This window comes from Argentina silus, assembly GCF_951799395.1.
Source record: "Argentina silus genome assembly, chromosome: 18".
NCBI lineage: Eukaryota > Metazoa > Chordata > Actinopteri > Argentiniformes > Argentinidae > Argentina > Argentina silus.
This window is the reverse complement of record NC_139672.1, coordinates 5,482,205-5,497,660: the sequence shown is the minus strand read 5'-3', so window position 1 is coordinate 5,497,660 and position 15,456 is coordinate 5,482,205. Positions and strand designations below refer to the sequence as shown.

Genomic DNA, 15,456 nt, shown 5'->3' with positions numbered 1-15,456 from the left:
GCATCAAGTCAGTTGTATGACCTCAGTGAATTATACTGTCTGTTGCTGCTTTATGATTGTGTGGAATTGTTATATTTTCATTTTTTTCAAAACAAAGCTGTGTGCTACTGCAGGCTGAAAAAAAGTACAGATAGTGAAGTAATTGTGCAAAACCATGTTTTACGACACTTTTAATTAATTAACAAGATGTCATGGCATGAACATTATCAAAAGATGTGTCAAACATAACATGCATGCAAAAACAGTTGCATTCAATTGGTAAATATTTATTTTTTACTGATGCATAACAGTTGCCTAAGTTCAACAGCATGTCTGCTAATTTTCATTGCAGTGGAACTCAACCAAGCCAATCTTAACCAGAGCCTCCCCTTTTTCTTGATGCTGATTGGAGACTTCCCAGAGTCTCCCTCCCCCAAGAGGAAGAGTGTTGACATCCCTCCCATCTTCACACTCATCCTCATGGATGTATGGTGAGCAGTCCTGCCCAGAGGTGAAGCTGCCTCCACGGAGCTGCAGCAGCTGCACCCCCTGGCCCCCCTGGGTGTGGTTGCTAAGGGCATCATCCAGTGAGCCTCTGTGAGGCAGGTATTGGCCTCTTACAGGTGTGTCTGCAGTCTGGTGGTGTGTGAGATCCTCCCCACTCATCCTGCAGATGGTGAACACACAGAAAAGTGATAGGGGAGAGGTGGGAGGGGCAGTATTGTAGTTATCCATGTATGTATGTATAGAGATGGGAATGTGACCACTGATATACTGAATATGACAGTAATTTTACCTCATATCGTATGTGGAGCCCATGAAGACTGGTTTGAGAGTTTCTGCTGCAGTAGATGTGGTGTATGAGATTGGAAAGCATCTTTCCGCCCAGTGCTTGTCCTTTTCAGTGAGGGGCAGGTTCTGGTACATGTCATCCACAAACAGCATTGATACCTGATTCAGCATAGTTGTTTATTATGTACAGCTGTGATTGATTGGCAATTGCGTATATATAGCTATTCGCTTGGCATTAGCTCCGGCTAGATAGTGCTGCTAAAAAATATGTTTGCGTGTAAAACTCCTATAGTGATGTGGAGGGGAGTCACTCCTCCCAGGGACTCATGTCTGTGTCGATGGCCACGCAGTTGTAGGCAGCGTAGCGCAGCTTCTCCTCACAAACCTTCGCACTGTAGAGAACAGGAACACACAGGGAGGGATACACAGAAATACACCGTTAGTGAATTGGAAGACATGGAAAACAAAGATAGACAACTACATATCAAAAACCAGAGAGCACACATTAAGCACTCACCTGGGGTAGTTGGGTAAATAAAGGGTACTAGAGCAGGTAGAGGATTGTGGTAGCGCATCTGTGGTTTCAGATCTAGAGGGAAAATGTTTATAAAAATATGTTTTGTAAAAGTGCAGCAAACACACCATTAATATCTGTATCTCTCTTCAACAAAATCATACGTAAAATTAGGGATTGTAAGCAGTAGCATCAGTGCAGGGGAAGTGTTTTTGCTTATGAATTGTCTTTCCACATACCCTTGTTTATCAGGAAAGATGTAGATAGGGGCAGGAAGACGGCTTCTTCCAGTGACAAACCTCAAAAACCTGCTGCGGTCCTCTGAAAACAGACAGCATTTGAGAGAGTCAGCAATCAAAAACACATGCAGTAGGGGCTCACTGCTCAGCAGTAGACCAATCCAAGTCTCAGACATGCATCTACAGGCCTGTAACTAACCGTTGGTGAAGTTCATCAATGCCTCCCACAAGTACTGTACTCTAACATCTGTCTGTTCCAGGTCCTCGTAGCGGGCTGAGGGGGAAATAGAGACAATGTTTAGGTTTTATATCTACAAATATGTTTTTTGAGTGACTGATTAATGTAGCGTCAAGGTAGTGATCAAGGACTCACTGAGTCGTTTTAGGGCCTCCACAGTGATCTCAGGGTCTCCGCAAACTTTCTTCTCCACTTCCTGCCAGGTGAGCAGGTCCAGAACAGCCTGGGGCACCACTTTCACTAGTCCTGCCTGCATGGCCGCAATCTGGAACACACACACACACACACTAGTGTGACCAGCACGCAGGGGTACATGCATACACTCATATCTTCATCTGTCCCTGCAAAGCACCTGGAGCAAACACATCAGCATTACCACACACACCCACACACCCACACACTACCTGCTGCTTGCTCTCCTCCAGACGGGCCTTCTGCACCAGGGTTATGAACTCCCCGCGGTCCTCGTAGCGGACGACCACACTGCTGCCCCCAGGGATGAGGTCCACCAGCCTGCCGTCACTCAGCAGAGTAGTGTATACCAGCTCCTGGCCAAATTTAAACTCAAACGTATTCTGGTCCATATTCTCCATTGCCTCCAGCAACTTCACCTGTACACATACACATACTTATATCAATACCAGACAAACCCTCTCACACACAGTCTACACTTATTACTGACATGGAAAAATTAGATGGAAGGAAATGCAGCATCAAGACTGCTTATCCCTATTGAAAGAGTTGGCAAAGCTTAGAGAAAATGACCAATGACATGTCACAATGAGGGGGTGCTCACCAGTACTGAGTCCACAGCTTGAAAGTCTTTGCTCCAGCTGACTGCTTCTCCAGTAAGTTGCTTCCACACCAGCCCAGGTAGAGCCAGAACCTGTACCAGACACAGAGGGTTCATATCTCATTATCATAGTCCAATGATGTATCTCAATGAACTGTACAAAGACAAAGACAAATAAGGAGGGCGGGGAGGAAGTGAGGTCACTAACCAGGAAGTCGGTTCCTCTGAGAGCGGCTCCCATGACCTGGCCTATCCACTCGAACTTGTGGAACTCTCTACAGGACGGGTTGGGCACATAGTAGTCTCTGGCTTGCCCAGTTCCCTGGAAAAGAAAACGAGGCCTCCATTTAACTACAAGGCAAGGCAAGCTTATTTATATAGCACATTTCATACACAGAGGAACTTCAAAGTGCCTTACATAAAAGACATAAAAAAAATAAAAAAAGTCACTGTGCATTTTAGGGTCAGAGTGCAATTATTAGCAGCTATTTAGTTTTCTTTACCTTAGAATACCTGTTCCCCAGGTGTTTGGGACTCTAACCCAATTTTTTATTTGGGACTCTAACCCAAATTTTTATCTAAAGGCAAAAGAAATCATCCTGAAAAATACGGTATTAGTCTTCTGCCGGTTTTAGTTGACACATCTTGCCACTCATTTCGATACAATTATTTCCAAGCATTTGTCACAAAGGAGAAAAATAAGCAAATAATGCTAATATCTAGCCATGAAACTCTAGTCAGAACACTTGTGACTTAGGGATGGTGGAGGATGTGGGGTTACCTGGTTGGATGTCCGGTTGAAGAACGGCAGAGGCATGGGGCACTCTGCTGAGCTGGGGCAAAGCTCCTCAGACATATCTGCCAGGCTGTCCCGAAATCCACCCCCTGGAGGACAAGAACAAGATCACAGAAAGTACAATCAAAAGTGGTTGGTGGAACAGGACAGGTCTTCTATAACCAATAATAAGGCCCTTGAGAAAGTTCTGATGGATTGAGTGAGTAAATCAGCTATACCTGCTATGTCAATAGTACAGTTTATGTGATAGTATGTAAAGATGCTATCCAAGTAGGACTAACCTTGGTCAATGATCCCTTCTGCAATGAATTTACACTCCCACCACTGGTCATATCGTGCAGGCCACCTGATGAACAGCAACACAAATTCAATCAAGTTCTCCAATAAACATGTATTTTTCTAGACTGTTGTAGATCCTTTCACTACCAGGACCCTGTCAGAACGATTAGATGCTGGGTCGAGGACAGCGCCTACCTGTAGTCCAACGTCTTCTCAAATTTATCGGACGGCTTAAGACCCTCGTACACCTGCATGATTAAAACGAGGGGTCAAAGTCGCCCACTTGAAACACACACACACGATTACTTGTTTTACTATGTGATGACCAGTACAGACCAGACTGCAATGTACCTGTGTGAAGACGGCGTTCTTGCAGGTGGGGTCCAGTGAAGGGTTGTCCCTGTGCTCCATGGCCAGGCGACGGTTGATGTAGAGACGTGGCATGAAGTTGGGCTTGCTGGTCTCCGAGTCTTTCACACACTGGGTGATGAGGGCGGAGCGGCGCTTGGACAACAGCAGGAACTGCTTTATACTCTAGGTGGCAGCAGAGAGCAAGCTGGTCAATGTAACAATGTGAGATTATGGAAGGATGGAACAATTCAATGATACTAACAACTACAAAATAACACCAACCTACAAACAACAAATCTAGGACAGTATAGAATAGGAGTTTTTCATCCTGGCCTTAGTGTCTTTGTGATGCTTACTTAGTTATGACACTCACTTTGATCTGGTTGAAGGTGCCCAGGCTGTAGTGCCAGGCTGGAACCAGGTGAGGCAACAGACTGTCCAGGAGAGAGATGAACCTGCCCACCCATGGGGAAGGAGACACAATCAAATGACCAGGAAACCTCACTGAATACACACTGTATAAGAGTCTAACAGAACAGAACTGTTCATCACGGTAGCAATGGATGGGTTATAAGAGACAGTCAAGCTGAAAGAGGTGACATAGAGGAATATCATACAGAGACATATCAGGATCTAAGAGACAAATGCATCATGTATGAACCACATTTCCGCACCTCTGGATGACCAGTGCCCGACGGTAGAGGACGTCAGGTGGGGTGCCCTCCAGGCGGGGGTAACGCACCAAGTTTGGGGACTGAAACACATCAGCATTCAGGCCCAGGTCCCTTTCACATGACGATTTGATCTTAAGGCCTCTGATCCGCACATCGATTCCCTCATCTGGGAGAGCAAAGAGAGGCATAAAGAGGGGCATTTTGGGGACACAACAACTGTGACTACGCCTAGGATGGATGATTTAATTTGAAGTCACACAGCTATCTTTATCCAAAGTCCAAGTTGATTTAGTCACACAACAGACACTTGCAGTCACTCTGCCTATCCCAGTTGTGATTACAGGGCGGGGATTTAAGGAGTTTCAAGTTGTCAACTTGCCAGAGCTTGATACCATTCGGTTGCTGAAATTTGATCTGCAATGTTCGAGATATTCTCTGAAAGTTCAAAAGGTTCTATTACTCAGCGTTCCTTTCTCATGTGTGAACCTTACCTCTACATTCCACGATCCTGACCTCAATGACGGGCAGGTGGGCTGTCATGTCTTCCAGCACACATACTTCTCCAATCAGATTGCTGGGGTACAAACGAAAAACATCGATCAATATCCAAAAACGAAGGACAGCAAAGTTTACAGTGAAATAAATGAACGATAAATAACCTACTCATCTATGGTGACATCGCTGAGCTTCACATTGCTTCCCTCTCCCCCAAACACAATGATTCTTTTAGGCATGTAGTTGTAATCCGTAGAATCCACAGTCAAAATCAGCTTGCTGAAGAACAAAACAAAGGACAAAGAGGTTCCAATTGTACAACGCTTGAGCAGTCCTCTCTAACGGTGTCCAATACCACATCAAAGTCAACTACAAACTCCCTATAACTGAAGTTGTAGAAGTGCCCCATTCATCGAATGCTCTCCAGCCCTTACTTGACCACAGTGCCTCTCTTCATGTGCAGGCGGATCCAGTGTTGGCCCTGCGAGCCATCACTTTCCCAGTATGTCTCTGTGTCTCCATCAGTCAAACAGCCTGCGCCTCCACTTGTGTCCTCCTGCCAGCACATACATCAACTCCATCAGATATGCATGGAAACACACAAACACAAAAGTGACTACCGGTATCGAGGTCAGGTGTGCTTGTGACTTCTTCGGCCGTCGAGCTCACTGGTTTTCGTCCCTGCCTTCTTCACACTTATTTCCACCTGGCCAACCAGGTGTGTGGACTCTGGCCAATCATTTATGTTATTGATCAATATAGTTCCTTTGTGAAATGAAAACCAGCACTGATGTAGGTACTATAACACTGTCATTATCACTGCACTACTCACAGAACAGGAGGAGACGTCGATGCTGGTCACACACTGCTTCACACTCCCCAGGTTCTCGTCCTCCTTCCCTATGTGGTCGTAGAAGTAGTGCACCAGGTCCTCGTCACATTCAAATGTCCAGGTGGGGGGCACATATCTGGCAGGGCAGAGGGGAGGAGAACATTGCGTTGTCTGACCTAACCACCTTTTGTTTCATCACTTGCCATGCCTTATGCTGACAGTCTGATTGACAGACAACCACTCACCTGAGCTTCTGGACGGCAGCTTCGTCACTCTCAGCAATCTTGGGTTTAGAGCCGATGTGCAGGGAACTCTCCACATCCACCACCTGCTCCCATCTGAGAGAGAGAGAGAGAGAAGGAGAGTAGGGAGGGAGAAGGAGGCCATCCATGAAGACACCAACTACAAAGTCAAATACCTTAAATATTGCAAGTAAAAGAGCTTATGTTTGCAGAGGGGCACACACACGCACACACACATGCACGCACCTGTCACAGGGTTTGTGGTCGTAGCCAAAGAGCTGCTGGTGTCTGCTGATGGTGTCAGCTGATTCTACAGGAACCAGCCTGTCTCCTCCCTCTGTGTGCTTACACACCAGGATCCATCCCTCCTCCAGCTCCTGCCCCACATGGTGCTCCTCCAACTGGTCCTGCAGACAGACAGAGTTAGAGGGAAACCACTTCAGACAGTTGTCAAAATTATGTTAAGTACTGTAACAACATTCAAATATTACCTTGTTTATTTTGACCCAAAGGCCTTGACTGTTGCAATATTCTTCCCCTGTAGTCCGAATACATGACCCTTTCTTTGGTTCGATGTTGCACTTGCATAATTTCTTAATGTGAGGAGCTTGGTGGGGGCTTTCCCAAACAGAAATCAGGGTCTTTCCCACAGAGGAGTTGGCGGCAGATGAGCTAGTGGAGGCCGTTGAATTTGATGACGAATCTTTGCAGATTTTATAGCATACCTCATTCGGGACGAAACATAAACATTCTGGCACAGATTCGCTCTTCCTAAAACATTCAATGCACTTGTTCAGAAATCGAATCCTTCCGAGTAGAACGTGAGGGTTGTCGCCTGGGGACATCTCGAGCACTTTTGTGAGCGATCTGTCAACACAGAGTTGAAGGGACGTCACCTGGCATTACAGTTTTCGGTTTGGTTCTCCCTTTGTATTCCTGGTATGTCGTGGTAATGCTCCTATTGAACAAACAAGACAACACAAAAAGCAAATTATCCACAGGTTGACGTTTCAAACAAAACGGAACATTCTCATCATGGGCCAATGCACCATCAACTCTGCTAGCTGGTTAGGAAGCTAACACTATCCATCGCTAACTCTATGCCGTGGCACTTGGCCGGGGTCTAAAAGGGCGAAACGCCCATAGCGTTTACCATTTTTGGGTTCTGCACTGCTGACTGGTCGTGTGTCAGACTAGTGTGGCTAGCCTCGCTAGCTGGCTTACCTGTCCCTACTGGAGATGAAATAGATATTTGGCAAGCTACTAGCTAGTTACGTTTAATTCCAAAACAAGCAATAGAATCATGTTGTTTACTCACACATGGCAGTCTTGAAAGCGTAGTTTTGCGTTGTTCATTTGCTAGTTTGCTCACTTATGTAAATCATCTGTCAGGTAGCATAATACGGAAGTTCCCTCGCAAGGCAAAGGGTGCAGATAATATCGATGGTCGCTGGCACATTTCAAAGTAAAGGTCCTTCACTGACAGCAGTTTCATTTTTGCGCATCAAGTCAGTTGTATGACCTCAGTGAATTATACTGTCTGTTGCTGCTTTATGATTGTGTGGAATTGTTATATTTTCGTTTAACATTTGATTTATTTCATCTGTGATTCTTTGTAGATTTGAAACATGAAAAAAGTCATTTTTTTCAAAACAAAGCTGTGTGCTACTGCAGGCTGAAAAAAAGTACAGATAGTGAAGTAATTGTGCAAAACCATGTTTTACGACACTTTTAATTAATTAACAAGATGTCATGGCATGAACATTATCAAAAGATGTGTCAAACATAACATGCATGCAAAAACAGTTGCATTCAATTGGTAAATATTTATTTTTTACTGATGCATAACAGTTGCCAATGTTCAACAGCATGTCTGCTAATTTTCACTGCAGTGGAACTCAACCAAGTCAATCTTAACCAGAGCCTCCCCTTTTTCTTGATGCTGATTGGAGACTTCCCAGAGTCTCCCTCCCCCAAGAGGAAGAGTGTTGACATCCCTCCCATCTTCACACTCATCCTCATGGATGTATGGTGAGCAGTCCTGCCCAGAGGTGAAGCTGCCTCCACGGAGCTGCAGCAGCTGCACCCCCTGGCCCCCCTGGGTGTGGTTGCTAAGGGCATCATCCAGTGAGCCTCTGTGAGGCAGGTATTGGCCTCTTACAGGTGTGTCTGCAGTCTGGTGGTGTGTGAGATCCTCCCCACTCATCCTGCAGATGGTGAACACACAGAAAAGTGATAGGGGAGAGGTGGGAGGGGCAGTATTGTAGTTATCCATGTATGTATGTATAGAGATGGGAATGTGACCACTGATATACTGAATATGACAGTAATTTTACCTCATATCGTATGTGGAGCCCATGAAGACTGGTTTGAGAGTTTCTGCTGCAGTAGATGTGGTGTATGAGATTGGAAAGCATCTTTCCGCCCAGTGCTTGTCCTTTTCAGTGAGGGGCAGGTTCTGGTACATGTCATCCACAAACAGCATTGATACCTGATTCAGCATAGTTGTTTATTATGTACAGCTGTGATTGATTGGCAATTGCGTATATATAGCTATTCGCTTGGCATTAGCTCCGGCTAGATAGTGCTGCTAAAAAATATGTTTGCGTGTAAAACTCCTATAGTGATGTGGAGGGGAGTCACTCCTCCCAGGGACTCATGTCTGTGTCGATGGCCACGCAGTTGTAGGCAGCGTAGCGCAGCTTCTCCTCACAAACCTTCGCACTGTAGAGAACAGGAACACACAGGGAGGGATACACAGAAATACACCGTTAGTGAATTGGAAGACATGGAAAACAAAGATAGACAACTACATATCAAAAACCAGAGAGCACACATTAAGCACTCACCTGGGGTAGTTGGGTAAATAAAGGGTACTAGAGCAGGTAGAGGATTGTGGTAGCGCATCTGTGGTTTCAGATCTAGAGGGAAAATGTTTATAAAAATATGTTTTGTAAAAGTGCAGCAAACACACCATTAATATCTGTATCTCTCTTCAACAAAATCATACGTAAAATTAGGGATTGTAAGCAGTAGCATCAGTGCAGGGGAAGTGTTTTTGCTTATGAATTGTCTTTCCACATACCCTTGTTTATCAGGAAAGATGTAGATAGGGGCAGGAAGACGGCTTCTTCCAGTGACAAACCTCAAAAACCTGCTGCGGTCCTCTGAAAACAGACAGCATTTGAGAGAGTCAGCAATCAAAAACACATGCAGTAGGGGCTCACTGCTCAGCAGTAGACCAATCCAAGTCTCAGACATGCATCTACAGGCCTGTAACTAACCGTTGGTGAAGTTCATCAATGCCTCCCACAAGTACTGTACTCTAACATCTGTCTGTTCCAGGTCCTCGTAGCGGGCTGAGGGGGAAATAGAGACAATGTTTAGGTTTTATATCTACAAATATGTTTTTTGAGTGACTGATTAATGTAGCGTCAAGGTAGTGATCAAGGACTCACTGAGTCGTTTTAGGGCCTCCACAGTGATCTCAGGGTCTCCGCAAACTTTCTTCTCCACTTCCTGCCAGGTGAGCAGGTCCAGAACAGCCTGGGGCACCACTTTCACTAGTCCTGCCTGCATGGCCGCAATCTGGAACACACACACACACACACACTAGTGTGACCAGCACGCAGGGGTACATGCATACACTCATATCTTCATCTGTCCCTGCAAAGCACCTGGAGCAAACACATCAGCATTACCACACACACCCACACACCCACACACTACCTGCTGCTTGCTCTCCTCCAGACGGGCCTTCTGCACCAGGGTTATGAACTCCCTGCGGTCCTCGTAGCGGACGACCACACTGCTGCCCCCAGGGATGAGGTCCACCAGCCTGCCGTCACTCAGCAGAGTAGTGTACACCAGCTCCTGGCCAAATTTAAACTCAAACGTATTCTGGTCCATATTCTCCATTGCCTCCAGCAACTTCACCTGTACACATACACATACTTATATCAATACCAGACAAACCCTCTCACACACAGTCTACACTTATTACTGACATGGAAAAATTAGATGGAAGGAAATGCAGCATCAAGAGTGCTTATCCCTATTGAAGGAGTTGGCAAAGCTTAGAGAAAATGACCAATGACATGTCACAATGAGGGGGTGCTCACCAGTACTGAGTCCACAGCTGGGAAGTCTTTGCTCCAGCTGACTGCTTCTCCAGTGAGTTGCTTCCACACCAGCCCAGGTAGAGCCAGAACCTGTACCAGACACAGAGGGTTCATATCTCATTATCATAGTCCAATGATGTATCTCAATGAACTGTACAAAGACAACTATCAAACTCAAACAAAAGGAGGGTGGGGAGGAAGTGAGGTCACTAACCAGGAAGTCTTTCCCTCTGAGAGCCGCTCCCATGACCTGGCCTATCCACTCAAACTTGTGGAACTCTCGACAGGACGGGTTGGGCACATAGTAGTCTCTGGCTTCTCCAGTTCCCTGGAAAAGAAAACAAGGCATCCATTTAACCACAAGGCAAAAGGAATCATCCTGAAAAATAATGTATTAGCCTTCTGCCGGTTTTAGTTGACACATCTCATTTAGATACTATTATTTCCAAGCATTTGTCACAAAGGAGAAAAATAAGCAAACAATGCTAATATCTAGCCATGAAACTCTAGTCAGAACACTTGTGACTTAGGGATGGTGGAGGATGTGGGGTTACCTGGTTGGATGTCCGGTTGAAGAACGGCAGAGGCATGGGGCACTCTGCTGAGCTGGGGCAAAGCTCCTCAGACATATCTGCCAGGCTGTCCCGAAATCCACCCCCTGGAGGACAAGAACAAGATCACAGAAAGTACAATCAAAAGTGGTTGGTGGAACAGGACAGGTCTTCTATAACCAATAATAAGGCCCTTGAGAAAGTTCTGATGGGTTGAGTGAGTAAATCAGCTATACCTGCTATGTCAATAGTACAGTTTATGTGATAGTATGTAAAGATGCTATCCAAGTAGGACTAACCTTGGTCAATGATCCCTTCTGCAATGAATTTACACTCCCACCACTGGTCATATCGTGCAGGCCACCTGATGAACAGCAACACAAATTCAATCAAGTTCTCCAATAAACATGTATTTTTCTAGACTGTTGTAGATCCTTTCACTACCAGGACCCTGTCAGAACGATTAGATGCTGGGTCGAGGACAGCGCCTACCTGTAGTCCAACGTCTTCTCAAATTTATCGGACGGCTTAAGACCCTCGTACACCTGCATGATTAAAACGAGGGGTCAAAGTCGCCCACTTGAAACACACACACACGATTACTTGTTTTACTATGTGATGACCAGTACAGACCAGACTGCAGTGTACCTGTGTGAAGACGGCGTTCTTGCAGGTGGGGTCCAGTGAAGGGTTGTCCCTGTGCTCCATGGCCAGGCGACGGTTGATGTAGAGACGGGGCATGAAGTTGGGCTTGCTGGTCTCCGAGTCTTTCAGGCACTGGGTGATGAGGGCGGAGCGGCGCTTGGACAACAGCAGGAACTGCTTTATACTCTAGGTGGCAGCAGAGAGCAAGCTGGTCAATGTAACAATGTGAGATTATGGAAGGATGGAACAATTCAATGATACTAACAACTACAAAATAACACCAACCTACAAACAACAAATGTAGGACAATGTAGAACAGCAGTTTTTCATCCTGGCCTTAGTGTCTTTGTGATGCTTACTTAGTTGTGACACTCACTTTGATCTGGTTGAAGGTGCCCAGGCTGTAGTCCCAGGCTGGCACCAGGTGAGGCAACAGACTGTCCAGGAGAGAGATGAACCTGCCCACCCATGGGGAAGGAGACACAATCAAATGACCAGGAAACCTCACTGAATACACACTGTATAAGAGTCTAACAGAACAGAACTGTTCATCACGGTAGCAATGGATGGGTTATAAGAGACAGTCAAGCTGAAAGAGGTGACAGAGGAAGATCAGGATCTAAGAGAGAAATGCATCATGTATGAACCACATTTCTGTACCTCTGGATGACCAGTGCCCGACGGTAGAGGACGTCAGGTGGGGTGCCCTCCAGGCGGGGGTAACGCACCAGGTTTGGGGACTGGAACACATCAGCGTTCAAGCCCAGGTCCCTTTCACATGACGACTTGATCTTAAGGCCTCTGATCCGCACATCGATTCCCTCATCTGGGAGAGCAAAGAGAGGCGTAAGGAAGGGCATTTTGGGGACACAACAACTGTGACTACGCCTAGGATGGATGATTTAATTTGAAGTCACACAGCTATCGACACTTGCAGTCACTCTGCCTATCCCAGTTGTGATTACAGGGCGGGGATTTAAGGAGTTTCAAGTTGTCACCTTGCCAGAGCTTGATACCATTCGGTTGCTGAACTTTGACCTGCAATGTTAAAGTTGAAAGTTCTATAGGTTCTATTCCTCAGTGTTCCTTTCTCATGTGTGAAGCAGCTCTTACCTCTGCATTCCACGATCCTGACCTCAATGACGGGCTGGTGGGCTGTCATGTCTTCCAGCACACATACTTCTCCAATCAGATTGCTGCGGTACGAACAAAACAATCTATCAATATCTAAAACGAAGGACAGCAAAGTTTTCATAACAGTGAAACAAATGAACGATAAATAACCTACTCATCTATGGTGACATCGCTGAGCTTCACATTGCTTCCCTCTCCCCCAAACACAATGATTCTTTTTGGCATGTAGTTGTCATCCGTAGAATCCACAGTCAAAATCAGCTTGCTGAAGAACAAAACAAAGGACAAAGAGGTTCCAATTGTACAACGCTTGAGCAGTCCTCTCTAACTGTGTCCTATACCACATCCAAGTCAACAACAAACGCCCTATAACTGAAGTAGTAGAAGTGCCCCCTTCATTGCCCTTACTTGACCACAGTGCCTCTCTTCATGTGCAGGCGAATCCAGTGTTGGCCCTGCGTGCCATCACTTTCCCAGTATGTCTCTGTGTCTCCATCAGTCAAACAGCCTGCGCCTCCACTTGGGTCCTCCTGCCAGCACATACATCAACTCCATCAGATATGCATGGAAACACACAAAGACAAAAGTGACTACCGGTATCTAGGTCAGGTGTGCTTGTGACTGCTCTGGTCGACGAGGGGCGCAGAGCTCACTGGTTTTCGTCCCTGCCTTCTTCACACTTATTTCCACCTGGCCAACCAGGTGTGTGGACTCTGGCCAATCATTTATGTTATTGATCAGTATAGTTCCTTTGTGAAATGAAAACCAGCACTGATGTAGGTACTATAACACTGTCATTATCACTGCACTACTCACAGAACAGGAGGAGACGTCGATGCTGGTCACACACTGCTTCACACTCCCCAGGTTCTCGTCCTCCTTCCCTATGTGGTCGTAGAAGTAGTGCACCAGGTCCTCGTCACATTCAAATGTCCAGGTGGGGGGCACATATCTGGCAGGGCAGAGGGGAGGAGAACATTGCGTTGTCTGACCTAACCACCTTTTGTTTCATCACTTGCCATGCCTTATGCTGACAGTCTGATTGACAGACAACCACTCACCTGAGCTTCTGGACGGCAGCTTCGTCACTCTCAGCAATCTTGGGTTTAGAGCCGATGTGCAGGGAACTCTCCACATCCACCACCTGCTCCCATCTGAGAGAGAGAGAGAGAGAGAGAGAGAGAATGAGAGAGTAGGGAGACAGAAGGAGGCCATCTATAAAGACACCCACTACAAAGTCCAAATCCTTAAATATTGCAAGTAGAACAGCTTATGTTTGCGAAGGCAGCTGAGGGGTACGCACGCACGCACGCACACATACCTGTCGCAGGGTTTGTGGTCGTAGCCAAAGAGCTGCTGGTGTCTGCTGACGGTGTCAGCTGATTCTACAGGAACCAGCCTGTCTCCTCCCTCTGTGTGCTTACACACCAGGATCCATCCCTCCTCCAGCTCCTGCCCCACACGGTGCTCCTCCAACTGGTCCTGCAGACAGACACAAAGACAAAGTTAGAGGGAAACCATTTCTGACAGTTGTCAAAATTATGTTTAGTACTGTAACAACATTCAAATCTTACCTTGTTTATTTTGACCCAAAGGCCTTGACTGTTGCAATATTCTTCCCCTGTAGTCCGAATACATGTCCCTTTCTTTGGTTCGATGTTGCACTTGCATAATTTCTTAATGTGAGGAGCTTGGTGGGGGCTTTCCCAAACAGAAATCAGGGTCTTTCCCACAGAGGAGTTGGCAGCAGATGAGCTAGTGGAGGCCGTTGAATTTGATGACGAATCTTTACAGATTTTGTAGCATACCTCATTCGGGACGTAACATAAACATTCTGGCACAGATTCGCTCTTCCTAAAACATTCAATGCACTTGTTCAGAAATCGAATCCTTCCGAGTAGAACGTGAGGGTTGTCGCCTGGGGACATCTCGAGCACTTTTGTGAGCGATGTGTCAACACAGAGTTGAAGGGACGTCACCTGACATTACAGTTTTCGGTTTGGTTCTCCCTTTGTATTCCTGGTATGCCGTGGTAATGCTCCTATTGAACAAACAAGACAACACAAAAAGCAAATTATCCACAGGTTGACGTTTCAAACAAAACGGAACATTCTCATCATGGACCAACGCATCATCAACTCTGCTAGCTGGCTAGGTAGCTAACATGCTGTCTCTATGCCGTGGCACTTGGCCGGGGTCTAAAAGGGCGAAACGCCCATAGCGTTTACCATTTTTGGGTTCTGCACTGCTGACTGGTCGTGTGTCAGACTAGTGTGGCTAGCCTCGCTAGCTGGTTTACCTGTCCCTACTGGAGATGAAATAGATATTTGGCAAGTTACGTTTAATTCCAAACAAGCAATACAATCATTTTGTTTACTCACACATGGCAGTCTTGAAAGCGTAGTTTTGCGTTGTTCATTTGCTAGTTTGCTCACTTATGTAAATCATCTGTCAGGTAGCATAATACGGAAGTTCCCTCGCAAGGCAAAGGGTGCAGATAATATCGATGGTCGCTGGCACATTTCAAAGTAAAGGTCCTTCACTGACACTAGTTTCATTTTTGCGTTGTATGACCTCAGTGAATTATACTGTCTGTTGCTACTTTATGATTGTGTGGAATTGTTATGTTTCATTTGATTTTAATTTATTTTGATCTGTGATTTTTGGTAGATTTTAAACATTTTAAAGGTATTTTTTTCTAAACAATGCTGTGTGCTACTGCAGGCTAAAAACAAGTAATTGTGCAAAACCATATGTTTTACGAAACCTTTAATTAATTGT

The 15,456-nt window shown here is 45.8% G+C and overlaps 2 protein-coding genes across 2 annotated transcripts; both read right to left on the bottom strand.

The window, feature by feature from the left end:
* Positions 1–145: 145 nt before the first annotated feature.
* Positions 146–7,632, bottom strand: LOC310818571 (E3 ubiquitin-protein ligase HECTD3-like). Its single transcript, XM_083689559.1, has 23 exons — positions 7,543–7,632; positions 6,716–7,182; positions 6,471–6,631; positions 6,228–6,320; positions 5,983–6,118; positions 5,585–5,706; positions 5,319–5,429; positions 5,147–5,229; positions 4,656–4,821; positions 4,355–4,436; positions 3,982–4,164; positions 3,826–3,878; positions 3,633–3,697; positions 3,337–3,440; positions 2,764–2,877; positions 2,559–2,648; positions 2,167–2,373; positions 1,898–2,027; positions 1,724–1,798; positions 1,525–1,606; positions 1,289–1,360; positions 776–1,163; positions 146–646 (listed from the first exon to the last, which is right to left on the bottom strand). Exons 2-22 carry the CDS (start codon positions 7,067–7,069, stop codon positions 1,079–1,081), a joined length of 2,568 nt encoding a protein of 855 aa, XP_083545685.1. The 5' UTR covers positions 7,070–7,182; positions 7,543–7,632; the 3' UTR covers positions 146–646; positions 776–1,078.
* Positions 7,633–8,291: 659 nt separating this feature from the next.
* Positions 8,292–15,155, bottom strand: LOC310818862 (E3 ubiquitin-protein ligase HECTD3-like). Its single transcript, XM_083689931.1, has 23 exons — positions 15,057–15,155; positions 14,250–14,716; positions 13,997–14,157; positions 13,737–13,829; positions 13,492–13,627; positions 13,084–13,205; positions 12,830–12,940; positions 12,655–12,737; positions 12,202–12,367; positions 11,918–11,999; positions 11,545–11,727; positions 11,389–11,441; positions 11,196–11,260; positions 10,900–11,003; positions 10,560–10,673; positions 10,346–10,435; positions 9,954–10,160; positions 9,683–9,812; positions 9,509–9,583; positions 9,310–9,391; positions 9,074–9,145; positions 8,561–8,948; positions 8,292–8,431 (listed from the first exon to the last, which is right to left on the bottom strand). The coding sequence occupies exons 2-22, from the start codon at positions 14,601–14,603 to the stop codon at positions 8,864–8,866; spliced, it is 2,568 nt and encodes an 855-aa protein (XP_083546057.1). The 5' UTR covers positions 14,604–14,716; positions 15,057–15,155; the 3' UTR covers positions 8,292–8,431; positions 8,561–8,863.
* Between the last annotated feature and the right edge of the window lie 301 nt (positions 15,156–15,456).